Here is a 12,266-nt window from a genome sequence, read left to right as displayed (position 1 = left end):
TTAAAATAATTTTAAAATAATTTTCATATAATTTTTTAAAGGATTTTAATAGGATTTTTAAAATAGTTTTTAAAAGGATTTTTAAAATAGTTTTAAAATAGTTTTAAAATAGATTTTTAAAATAATTTTTAAAATTGTTTTTAAAAGGATGTTTAAAAGGATTTTTAAAAGTGTTTTTAAAAAGATTTTTAAAATAATTTTTAAAATAGTTTTTAAAAGGATGTTTAAAAGGATTTTTAAAAGAGTTTTTAAATAGATTTTTAAAATAATTTTTAAAAGTATTTTTAAATGGATTTTTAAAATAGTTTTTTTTTAAAAAAAAAATTTTCAAATAATTTTTAAAATGATTTTTAAATGTTTTGAAAATAATTTTTAAAAGAATTTTTAAAATGATTTTTAAAAGTTTTGAAATGAATTGTTAAAAGAATTTTTAAAATGTTTTTTTTAAGTTTTTAAAAGAATTTTTAAAGTAATTTTTAAAATGATTTTTAAATGCTTTGAAAATATTTTTTAAAAGAATTTTTAAAATGATTTTTGAAGTAATTTTTAAAATAATTTTTAAAATGTTTTTTTTAATAGTTTAAAATAATTTTTAAAAGAATTTTTTTTAAAATGATTTTTAAATGTTTTAAAAGAATTTTTTTTTAAAAGTTAATTTTAAAATAAATTTTTAAATTTAAACTAAAATTTTAAAATAAAATTTTAAATTTCAGGATTTAATTTTAATTTTAATTTTTATCTTAAATTTAAATTTAATTTTAATTCAAAATTTAATTTTGATCCTTAATCATCTCACCCGATCTAAATTTTCAATCAGGGAATTCTATATTTTTGTTAGATGAATTTGATTTAATTATAGGATTTTGTTTAACTTTGTGTTAGATTCAGGTTTAGCTTTGGGCTCAACAAATAGGCATTCTTTGGATAAACTTCTGGGCTATGGTGAGTCACCTGGACATCATTAGAGTAACCATACCTTCGAGGTTTTCCAAATAGTCCTATCCACTGAACTTAATACAAAACCTTGATTTAACTGGGTAGGATCTTGTAAGGGGTAGCTTCAGCTAGTTCCACTTAGCCAAATGCACCAGGTCGAAGCTATATCTTCCTAGACATGCATAGACTAAGCTTCCCTAACGTACTATCATCTAAAACTTCACCAGTACCATTTTTCAAGTTAAACTTGAACCCCCTTTTAACTAGTCATAGTTACCCTGTCGGGTAGATTAGTTTTTGGAGGTGCCAGTTATTCTGGAGCCTCCCCCTGAATTATTGGCCGTTAATTTAATTTTTAGTTCTGGGTTTATTATAGTTAAGTTTTGGTTAAAATTTAATGTTTAATTTTTAATTTAGATTCAAGTTTTTAATTTTGAATTAATTAAATTAGTCAAATTATCTTTCTTTAAGAGAATGTATTTAATATTTGAATTTTCTTTTAATTTTATTAAGTTAATTGCTTTATTTAATAGATTAGTGTTAATGTTTAAATTTTTACTAATTTTTAAATTTGAATTAATTAAAGTGTTTGAATTATATTTCCTTAAAGGTTTATCTTTTAATCTTTTATTAATTGTTAATTTTGAATTTTTTAGATTATCTTTGTTTAATATGTTATTTTTAACATTTAATTTTAGTTTTGTTAAATTTAGTTTTGATTTTATCAAATTGTTTGATTTTATCCTTATATTTTCTTTATTTTTTAAGTTGATATAATTAGTGGAATTTATTAGATTATTCTTATCATTAAAATTTAATTTTTGGTTAATGAGATTATCTTGAGTTTGGATAAGACTTTCTAGATTAATATTGTCTAGATTAAAAATTTTATTAATTTTATCTGGATCAATATTGACCTTGTTATCTTTTTTGTTTGAATTTTCAAATTTGTTTATGTTTAAATTCAAATTTTTAGATTTATTAATTATTTTCAGATTTTCTGTATTTTCTGAATTAATTATATTTGTTTTATCAGAAAATATCCTAGGGTATTTTTGCAAGTATTGTCATGTACACTATTTTCACATATACTTTCAGGCATATCCAAATTAACATGCACATATTTTAAACTACTACTAGGAAGGGTGTTTTGGTAAATATTACTAACCTTGAGTGCAACCCCTAATTCAGCAAGCTTTTCCGTTGGATCTGACTTGAGTCCGGTTTCGACTTTAACTTGATCTTCTAGCTCCATCGGCGTCTCGTGAAGCTTGATCAACTAGGTCCACAGCTCATATGCATTCTTGTATTTTTCTAGTCTGCATAAAATATTGTTAGGTAAAACATTATAAATGACTTTACTTACATTTTTGTTTAGTTCCGAGTCCTGAGAAGGTTTCCTCAATATTAGTACATAATCAAAATCTAAGCTTCCTAAGAAGCATTCCATTAATCGCTTCCAGTAGTTGAAATCTTGATCGTATGGCGGTAGTTCGTGAGAGTTCCATCCTTCTAGAAGAGTCATTATTCTTGCACACAGAGAAACAAACAAAAAATCTCAAGACTTGGTCTTGGATTAGTAGTGCTGAAAAAAATAATATTTCACTATTTTCGAAAAAAGTAATAAAATATTATTAAAATATTAATAAAAAATATTATTTCAAATTTTGAAAATGTAATATTTTTTCAATATTAAGCAATGGTGAAGAGATGACGATGTATTTTTCAAAAATAGTTTTGGAGGGAAAAAACAAAAGGCGTGATTGGTCCCCCCTTTTCAAAATCTATTTTAAAGACAAACGATATCTAATTTTTCTTTCAAAAAGTCCCCGCTTTGCCTGATTGGTGGTTGCACCAAATCAGAGCGGTACCTGCTCTGATACCACTGTTGGATCGTGAAACGTCGATAGAGGGGGGGGGGTGAATATCGATTCGAAAAACAACGTTGAAAAAGAGTTAAGCGCAGCGGAATAAAAACAAACAAACAGTAATTTTACTTCGTTCGGAGCCTGTGACGACTCCTACTCAAAGGCCCGTACTCCGTGAGTACTTTCGTTGGGCAATTAACTAGCAGTTCGAAATGATAATTACAAAGGCAGTACAAGAAATGCTAATAAACAGTAAAACAAAGCTCTATCGACAGAAGGAAAGCTACAAGGAAAAGTGCGCATTGTCGGAGCTTCGTCAGCGTCGTTGGAGCGCAGAGCAGCAGAGCAAGAAGTCTAAGAGTTCTGAGATAATTCTGAAGCTCCACCCCTGGGGCTTCTTTTATATGCTGCTCCGGGCGCCTGGATCCCTTCCGGGCGCCCTGGTGCGACGTGGCAGGTCTAATCAGCGAACTCCACGAGGCGACGACTCGACCTAGATAAAATTCGCCTCCGGGCGCCCGGACCCCTCTTCTCCAGAAAGTCCTTCTCCTGCAAGAAAAGGTTAGTCCAAGGCAAATATACCCTGCAACACAGATTGTTAGCACAGTTTTATAGATAAGCCAATTGAGTATGAATTAGCAAAACAGAGTATGATTTAGATTCCGTCTTTCCGAGACCGGAATCTAGTCACGATCTCGACTTAGATATCTGAAATGGATCTAAGCCGGATCGACGCCTAATGTTCCCTTCCCGGGAACGTGTCCTCGCAGTCACTCCCCTCCAGTGACTTACCTCACTTACCTGCCAGACGACCGGTCAGCCCGTCAACCCGTCTGGACTTCGTGGCAAGCGTCCGGTCAGCCCGTCGACCCACTTGGACTTCTCGCCAGCTATCCGGTCAGCCCGTCGACCTAGCTGGACTTCTCGCCAGCTATCCAGTCAACTCGTCGACCTAGCTGGACTTCTCGCCAAGCGTCCGGTCAGCCCGTCGACCCGCTTGGACTTCGTCTGCACACTCGATTAGAGTGTTAGATCACAACAAACTAACTTAACCTGATTTGTCATTCATCAAAACCTGGGTTAAATCGTTAGTGAGAACCGCACCAACAGAATCCACCACTATGAAGGTGCTCCTCCTCGTCCTCACTAGGGGCTTGCTACCCAAAGATATAGCTAGCTTGATCTGGCCCATGGGTCGTACTTCATTACTAGTGAAATCATATAATGAAGTAGCCACGTGCTGGAGTTCGTTAGCGTTGATTTGCATGCTCTCAAATGCGCCTTTGAACAACACATTAATAGAGCTTCTGGTATCCACAAAGACTCTGGCCACGTGACTATTGGCGATGACGACCTTGATTATCAGAGCATTGTCATGAGGTAGCTCCCGCCCTTCCAGGTCTTGTGGCCTAAAGCTGATGACGAGCCCTGCGGCTTGCTCCTGGTTGCACCCTACAGCATGTATCTCCAAGCGCTGCTTATGAGACTTCCGAGCCCGGGCAAAATCTCCATCTGTGGGTCCTCTTGAGATCATACATATCTTGCGAATGACCGTGTTTCCCCGGTTCTCCTCTTCCCGGGCTTACCCAGGCTCCTGGTTGCGACCAGGTTGCTAGTTTCCTTGTCCCGCATTTTCAGATTGGGATCTGCCAGACTGACCGACCACGGGCTGTTGGCTGGCCAGAATCCTCTGTTGAGTCCTGGGCGCGATCTCAGGTGGACGAAGGCCTATCTCAGCGATGCGCCGAGAGTCTCGAGCAAACTAGAAGCAATCATTGGTGGCATGGGTGTGGGACCAATGGTAAGTGCAATAACGCGGCCCCCACGGTCCAGATCTTGGAGCTTGAACCACAGCCACACGTTGAGCAGGTCGGGGATCCTGACCGGGAGCGAAGGGTGATCGGGCATCCCGCGCGCGAGAAAGAGGCTGAGCTGGTGGTTGGGGCGACCTTTTCTCTGGCTTGTTGGCGGAACTAGGTGCCTTGTTTGCTTTGCGTCGGGCCGCCTGAGCCTCCTCCACGTTGATATAGCTAGCGGCCTTCCCAAGCATCTCATCGAAGTTCTTCATGGGATCTCGAATGAGATCTCAGAAGAACTCCCCCACTACTAGTGCATGAGAGAAGGCGCTCATTAGTATTTCAGAGGTGGTCGATGGAACGTCCTGAGCCACCTGGCTGAAGCGCTTCATATAACTTCGCAAGAGCTCGGCCGACCCCTGCTTAATAGCAAAGAAACAATGATCCATTTTTTCGTACTTCTTGCTGCTGGCGAAGTGGCGCAGGAAGACAGTTTTAAAATCATGGAAACAAGCGATGGACCCGTTCGGTAATCCATCAAACCATTTCTGTGCCGAGCTAGAAAGACTATTCAGAAACACTCGGCACTTAATAGCGTCGTTGTATTGATGTAACAACGCCGCATTCTGGAACAAGTGGAGATGGTCTTCCGGATCCTTACTGCCATCGTACTCTCCAATGGTCGGGGGCTTGTATCCCTTCGATAGTTTCTCTTCTAGTACCCTTAAAGAGAAGGGCACTTGTTCATCAGGTTCCCCTCGAGGCTCCTCCCGGAGAACTATAGCCTTCCCCTTCTTTGAATCCTTGGGCAGGGAGCTTTCCGCTATAGAGGCCTGTGATTGCTCTTTCTTATTATAACAGCCCGGGTATTTATGGTAGTAGTCTAGGACTAGTTCCGGTAGAAAACTGAGGGGAATTCCTCGGGTTGCTTCCTCTTAAACCCTCTGTCTAAAACATGAGTCGGGTCTTTGAAAACAGCAGACATTTTGTATGGTCATGAGGCAGTGGTCTGTTTTTCGAAAGCCGCTCTTCTCTTAGCTTCCTTGAATAGCTCGTACTCCCCTGTCGTCATGGTCACGTAGATTCGTCCGGTATCCTCTATCTTCACTTTCCAGAACAGGTGAAGCCGTTTCTCATAGATGACGCTAAATTGATCCTGTCCGGAATCTGAGTCGGATGAAGGTCGGGTAAGCTGTTGCTGGCGTTGACGGAGGGGTGACTAAGCCACCTTTCTAGTATGCGCTTGACGGACGACGATAACTGAGTCGGCGGTACCTGAGCTCTGCGCATACTCAAACAGGTACACGGGCGTTAGAGGCCAGAAACCAGGGAAAAAGTCCCCGGAACAGGCCCTCCGACGCTCAAGTCAGATATTTTTTTCCCTAGAAGAACAGTGTATGAAGAAGAAAGAAAGTAGAAGACAAGTGCGAATGTGCGAGAGAACATACCTGTGAAAGGGAGAGGTCCTCCCTTTTTATATGACAGTGCGTACCTTCTGGAGCCTGACTGATGTCAAAGAATGTCGAGTGTCAGAACTTATCGGGTGATGAAGGATACGTGACATTTCCCTATAGCCTGAAGGAACGTTCCACTCGCAGGTGACTGCGGACTGTTGGAATATTCCTTGACATTTTACAGTTATTCTCTGACAAGCGGTTACGATTCCCTGACCTTGTTGTCCTGTAGCGCTTTTTGTCCCGATCGGGAAAGAATAGGACAACCTTGGATGATCAGCAGAGTATAATGCCTTTATGATTCTCTGACCTTGTTGTCTTGTAGCGCTTTCTGCCCCGATCGTGAAAGAATAGGGCAACCTTGGATGATTAGCTGAGTATAATGCCTTGGCCTAGACTTTGGGAGGCCGAGGCTGTGAAAAGATAGTCCAAGCGTTGGTCGGGAGTTAGCTGACCGAGAGTTTTAGTTTATTGAGAGCACCAAGCCTAAGTATCTCCAGGCCGCGAAAGCCTAACCCGTTATATCCTGGTCAGGTGTCATCCGCCTATCTTCCCAGGTGTCTTAAATCTGGAGTCCTGGTCTGTTGAAACCCGGCCAGGAATCAGGTTGCTGACATTGTTCCATATCTGTTGATTGTCACGTTCTCCTTGATTTCTAACTGTCACGCCCCCTTGACTTTTAACTGTCACGCCTTAGGGATGATAATTTCACCCGAACCCAATGGAGGATCCGACATCCAACCTGAATGGAGGAGAGTATGGAGGGACTATCAATACCCGATACCCGATCCGAATATCCGATTAAATAATATATATACATATATTAAAGAAAATTTTATTTTTCCAAAATCAACTTACTATTTTTGTTGATATTATGAGGAGACTATATAGATGTTTAATTTATTTTTTTTAATTTTATATATATATATATATATATATATATATATATATATATATATATATATATATATATATATTTTAATAGATCATTAATTTTAATATATTTTTATTGAATGATAATAGTTGGATAGAAAGAAGAAAAATTATAATTACAGAAGACATCCGATCATTTAATGGGTATGGATATACCCATCGAAGATCCTATACCCGATGGATATGGGGATGGAGGCTATAGAATCTGACCCGAATCCGATCCATTGTCATCCCTATTATGACTATCACGTCCTCTTGACTTATGACTACCACGCCTTCTCGACTTCTCACTCCCCATCTTTATCAGATCACGTCATCATGCACTGTATTAATATATATTATAAAAATCTTAGAATTTATTAATTATTTTCGTTAAGGATTAGATTATACATATGTTTAATTTATTTTTAATTATATATATATATATATATATATATATATATATATAATGTTGATATTGTGCGCGTCGCGCACAATATCAACGTTTTTTATTTTTTTTTATTTTTAAATTAAAAAATAATTAAAAATTTTCTTTACGATTTTATTTAGAGGGTTCAGGCTTTGAGTATAGTATTAAAGTTAATTTTTTTTAGATTTTATCTATAGGGTTTATGCTTTCTAATTAGGTTACAGTGTTTGGTTTAAAAAAAAAAATAAAATAAAATTAATTTAAATATTTATTGAGTATTGTAATGTGTTTAGGGGATATATCTATATATTAAATTTTGAATAAGAAAATATTGAATTTTTTAAATTCAAAAAATTTTAAAAAAAATTTAAAAAAAAAACAAAAAAACTGTCACACACTGTACACGTAGCGCATAATATCACCGCTATATATATATATATATATATTTTTTTTTTTTTTTTTAAATATGGATATAAATATCTCATCCCTATTTGTACAGATAGAGATATAAAATCCATAAAATGTCCAACCCGATTCGCACAACTGTATGGTCAAGAGCTCAGAAACATGTACTTTGACTTGGGGTCCTATAATGGATCACACGATGCTCAAGTGCTTCACAAGAAGTTGAAGGCTACTGTTTTACTGTTTATGGACTACTGACATCCATGATAACATCAACATTTTTAACTAGTATTTTACAACTCACCCGAACCTTGCCCACTTGTAATTTTCCTTGTATTAATTTATGTCTCCAACCAATAAGAATGAATTTTTTCCCCCACAAATGTCATGATTAAATGGCTATCTGTTCAACATGTAACGAAGGGGAACAGAAGCCAGAAGGCCCAGAACTCAACTTACGATAAATTTCAGAGAGGAGCCTCCCCAATAAGGAGGAGAAGAGATTGCAATTGATCATGAACATATGCATGGATGGACCAAAAACAAGATAAGAGCGATACAGAACCTGGAGAGGTGATCAAACTGTGTTAGAACTTGGATTATTATTAAAAGAGATCAGTTAATTTACTGCCAAGAAAAGGGAAGAGCTCGTGAAGCCTCATCTGACGACTCTCCTCCCGTCACATTAAACACACCCTGATAATGAAGACCTGTCTCGGCCCCACATATAAACACATTGCCTACTTGCTCATCCTCAGCCGTCGAGCAAGAAAACCCTGTTGCTGCTGAAACATAGCCTGAAGCTTGAGCAGCATTGGCGAAGGGCAGGCCTGAAACCAGGGACGGGTGAATAGGAATCCTACCAGCAGGCAGCATTTGGCCCACGCCGACGCCTACATCCCGAGCTGATGACAGAAGAGAGAGAGCACAATCGGAGTTGAACACTTGCGTCGGTGATCTCTCGGAGAGAATTCTGCTGCAGCTGCTGCTCTTCGCTGAGATGGTCTCGAGAAAGGGCTGCAACGTGGCCTGTGGTCGGCCGAAGGGAGAATTGTCATCTTGCAAACTAGGAAACTGATTTATGTTTCTGGTGGTGCATTGTTGGCCGTTGATAGCCTGTTGGGGCAATTGAGCTCTGCGTAGTGTGTCCTCGGGTTTGATGATCCCAGACCACCTGTGGCCTTGTGTTGGAGTGGGAGTCAGATAAGGATACATTAAGAACCTGCTTCCTGAACATCACACAAACTTATAGTTAGCTTCAGATCTACAGGAGGGAGAAGTGTTTTCCAAGCAAGAAGCCGAATCTCAAAGTTTTACCAGGGTTATTTGGAAATACGCTGCCAGGATTAATGGATTCTGGTGGAGGCTTCCGTCGGCGCCGATTATGCCCATCCAGTCGTTTTCGACAGCTTCGTTTAACCTCATCAAACTCCACCAGTTGGTGAAACCTGTGGAAATCAGAGGAAAAAAACACACCCACACGGCAATTCATTGACCATTCGTATGGCAATCGACTGGAATTAAAAGAAGAGAAAAGAAACTACGTTTGATTACGGACACTATTTTGCAATCTAACCTGTTCCATTCCATTACCTGCTACACTGTTGGCAGAACCGTTGCTCTTGGCCCCCCACCATCACGACCGGAGTCTTGGAATGGACTTCGCACACCTTGTGCCGCCGATGATACTCCCGGGAGTTACTCAGGTCGGATTTGCACCCGTCGACCAAGCAAGAGGCGCTGAGACCGCCATTGCCGACGGCCCGAGTTCTCTTGGACGGAACCGCCGTCACTGCCACCGCCATCGCTGCCGCCGGTGGCCGGTTGCCCCAACTCCCCGGCTGCCTGAAGTCACCCAAACCGCCCAGTTTCAGATCGACAGAGCAATCCATCAACCCGCCACTGTGGCTACCGAGAACGAAGCTCGGCCCCACTAAAGAACCCAGGTTGAGCTCCGCGCTCTGCTCGAGATCGGCGAGGTCCCAAGCCGGCATCTTGGAGCTCCACTCCATCGGGAGCGGCCTCCTCGCGAGCTATTTTTCCCTCGCCGAAAGAAACCGGAACACACCAATCAAGAATCCACTAACATGAAGAAGAGAATCAAGAACCAGCGGAGCAAATCTAGGCAATAAAAACCCGTGCGCAGTAGTCAGACCAGCTAATAAAAATCTCCGCTTGGCGAGATGGCAGAGGTGTTGGCAAGACAGGGAGACACTGCAAGGTTTATGAGCAATAGCAGTGATAGATCCACTAATCTGGGGCTCGGCCTCTGCTCCTCTAGCACACCACCTTTCAATAATCTCTGACAGGATTCAATTATTATTCAAGCATTCAATGCGACGGGTAAAAAGAGAGGAGGGAGGGAAGAGTGGGTGCTCACCGGCCCCGTCCAATGAAGCACGTAAGATGGAGGTTGCTCTATGAGTAGGCATGATATAGGGTGAGAGGCATGAAAGTTGAAGGTAAACGGAAGTTACAGAGAGAGATGCCAGATCGGAGGATATAGTTTTTTATCCGGATTCGAATCAGGTGACAATGAAGATAGAATTTAAAATTTATGTTCATTATCAAAAAATTTGTAATCGTCCATGTTTAGATTTAAATTTCGCCGTCTAATTCGTTTTAGAATATTTTTATTATTTTTAATAATTTTTATTTTATAATATTTAAAATATTTTTTAAATATATTTGATATTTAGGGTGAGGGATTGTCTCATATTTTATTAATTTTTATCTATTATGATTTTTTTTATAAGGTTCCTTTTGATTTCTTTATAAGATTGAAATTGTGGTATAAAATTTAGGAATTTTTTTTAAAGTATTTAGGTCTAGAGTATATATAATACCGGTTAGCTGTATGAAAAATTATGCTTTAATATTAACAAAATTTCTTTATTTGACATACGGTGGGCTTTTTTTTTTTTTTTTTTTTGTCTTCTTTGTAATTACCTTCTACTCCAATTTTTCTTCTTGTTAGCCGATAGGATAATCATTATCTTATTCGGCGTCAATTAAGAGCAAAGGTCATAGTGAGATTTAATGGAATGCCATCGTGGTCGGGGTCATGGTCATAACAATAGACAAGTTCAAGCTGAGAAAGCCTCACACCATGATCATAACATTCATGACATAATGATGATGAAGGATTTACAGAGACAAATAACAAACTTAACCCATCGTCTAACCGAGACAACATGAATTATTGAAGGACATGGGCTCTCAGATTATAAATCTAAGTCTTTCTTCCAGAACTCTTTTCACACATAGGCTACATACTAGGAGCGTCATGATTGGGAGGAGGCCTATGGAGATCACAATTTTCAAGTTAAACTGTTCAAATTTTCTAGTTCATTGCAAACAGAGGGCTTCGTTGATTGGATCAACGAAGTGGAGCGAGTTTTTTACTATAAGCAAGTATTAGATCGGATGAAGATAAAATTGATTGTCATCTGACTCATGGATGAGCATCGACATGGTGGGAGCAAATATGATACTCGTGGGACAAACATGGCAAATCCCAAATGATTGGGAGGATATGTATAAGGAGCACTTCCTTCCTTTCGGCTGCACCCAAACCCTATTCTAGTCACTTCACTCGTTGAGATAAGTCATGAGATCGGTCGACGAATACCCGAAAAAGTTCTTCCAATTGATTGCCCGAAATGACTTGTTTAAGACAAAGGAGCAGATAGTGGCACGGTATTTAGGGGGTTGTATTGAGATCTTATGCATAAAATAATACATAAACACAGCAAGTTGAGATCTTATGCATAAAATATTATATAAATGCACCAGAAAAATCGATCCCTCTAGATATTTATGTGAATATAGTATACAAAGTTTGATCGAATTATTACCTTTATTGTGTGAACGATACAATCCCGACAGCAACTTTGATTCGTCGAATCTCGGCACGATCAGAGTGATCACGCCTCTTCGTTATCCATACGAACATGTTCAACGTTCGTCACACGAACTCGGATTCGGAGAAGAACAACCTTTGTTGTGCTAGCAACAAAGAGGTGCTTGGCCAAGGGAAGAAGAAGAAAAACAATCAAAAATTTCTCATGACAATTTCACTCAAAAGGCCTTTTATATTCCTTCTACGAATACTAAGGGTTTGTCTTTTGGTCTTCTTCCATTAATGATGAATTAATCTATATTAATCTTCTTAATGAGTTGGATTAATATATTGGATAAGCCAATGAATCTGACTCATAAATCTAATGAGTCTAATTTAAATTCATTTGAGTTTAATTCAATGAGTCAAATTCGAATTAGACTTAACCCTATAAGCTTATGATCCATCATATTTTAGTCAAACTAAAATAAACTCATTTCTAAATCAACATATTCTTTGTATGTAACCCAATATGTTCTCGTAATATTGGTAATGTCTCTTGATGCAGTGATGATGAGGGGCCCCATCCCGTGGCCACGGTGGAGGTCCAAGTTAAGGCGGTCA

The 12,266-nt window shown here is 38.6% G+C and overlaps 1 protein-coding gene across 1 annotated transcript; it reads right to left on the bottom strand.

The window, feature by feature from the left end:
• Positions 1-8,375: 8,375 nt before the first annotated feature.
• Positions 8,376-10,209, bottom strand: LOC122030555 (squamosa promoter-binding-like protein 16). The gene is made up of 3 exons (XM_042589764.1): positions 9,395-10,209; positions 9,119-9,249; positions 8,376-9,030 (listed from the first exon to the last, which is right to left on the bottom strand). The coding sequence occupies exons 1-3, from the start codon at positions 9,811-9,813 to the stop codon at positions 8,426-8,428; spliced, it is 1,155 nt and encodes a 384-aa protein (XP_042445698.1). The 5' UTR covers positions 9,814-10,209; the 3' UTR covers positions 8,376-8,425.
• Between the last annotated feature and the right edge of the window lie 2,057 nt (positions 10,210-12,266).

This window comes from Zingiber officinale, chromosome 10B, assembly GCF_018446385.1.
Source record: "Zingiber officinale cultivar Zhangliang chromosome 10B, Zo_v1.1, whole genome shotgun sequence".
Lineage (NCBI taxonomy): Eukaryota > Viridiplantae > Streptophyta > Magnoliopsida > Zingiberales > Zingiberaceae > Zingiber > Zingiber officinale.
The sequence above is the reverse complement of the archived record's forward strand: the minus strand, read 5'-3'. Positions and strand labels throughout refer to the sequence as shown.

What these genes read in the sequence shown, in the direction of transcription:
- LOC122030555 (XM_042589764.1), bottom strand. Translation starts at nt 9,813, where the DNA reads ATGGAGTGGAGCTCCAAGATGCCGGCTTGGGACCTCGCCGATCTCGAG. An exon ending in TTCTGCCAACAGTGTAGCAG is followed by an intron (nt 9,250 to 9,394) that starts GTAATGGAATGG and finishes TGATTTCCACAG; the next exon opens with GTTTCACCAACTGGTGGAGT. An exon ending in CGTATTTCCAAATAACCCTG is followed by an intron (nt 9,031 to 9,118) that starts GTAAAACTTTGA and finishes TGTGATGTTCAG; the next exon opens with GAAGCAGGTTCTTAATGTAT.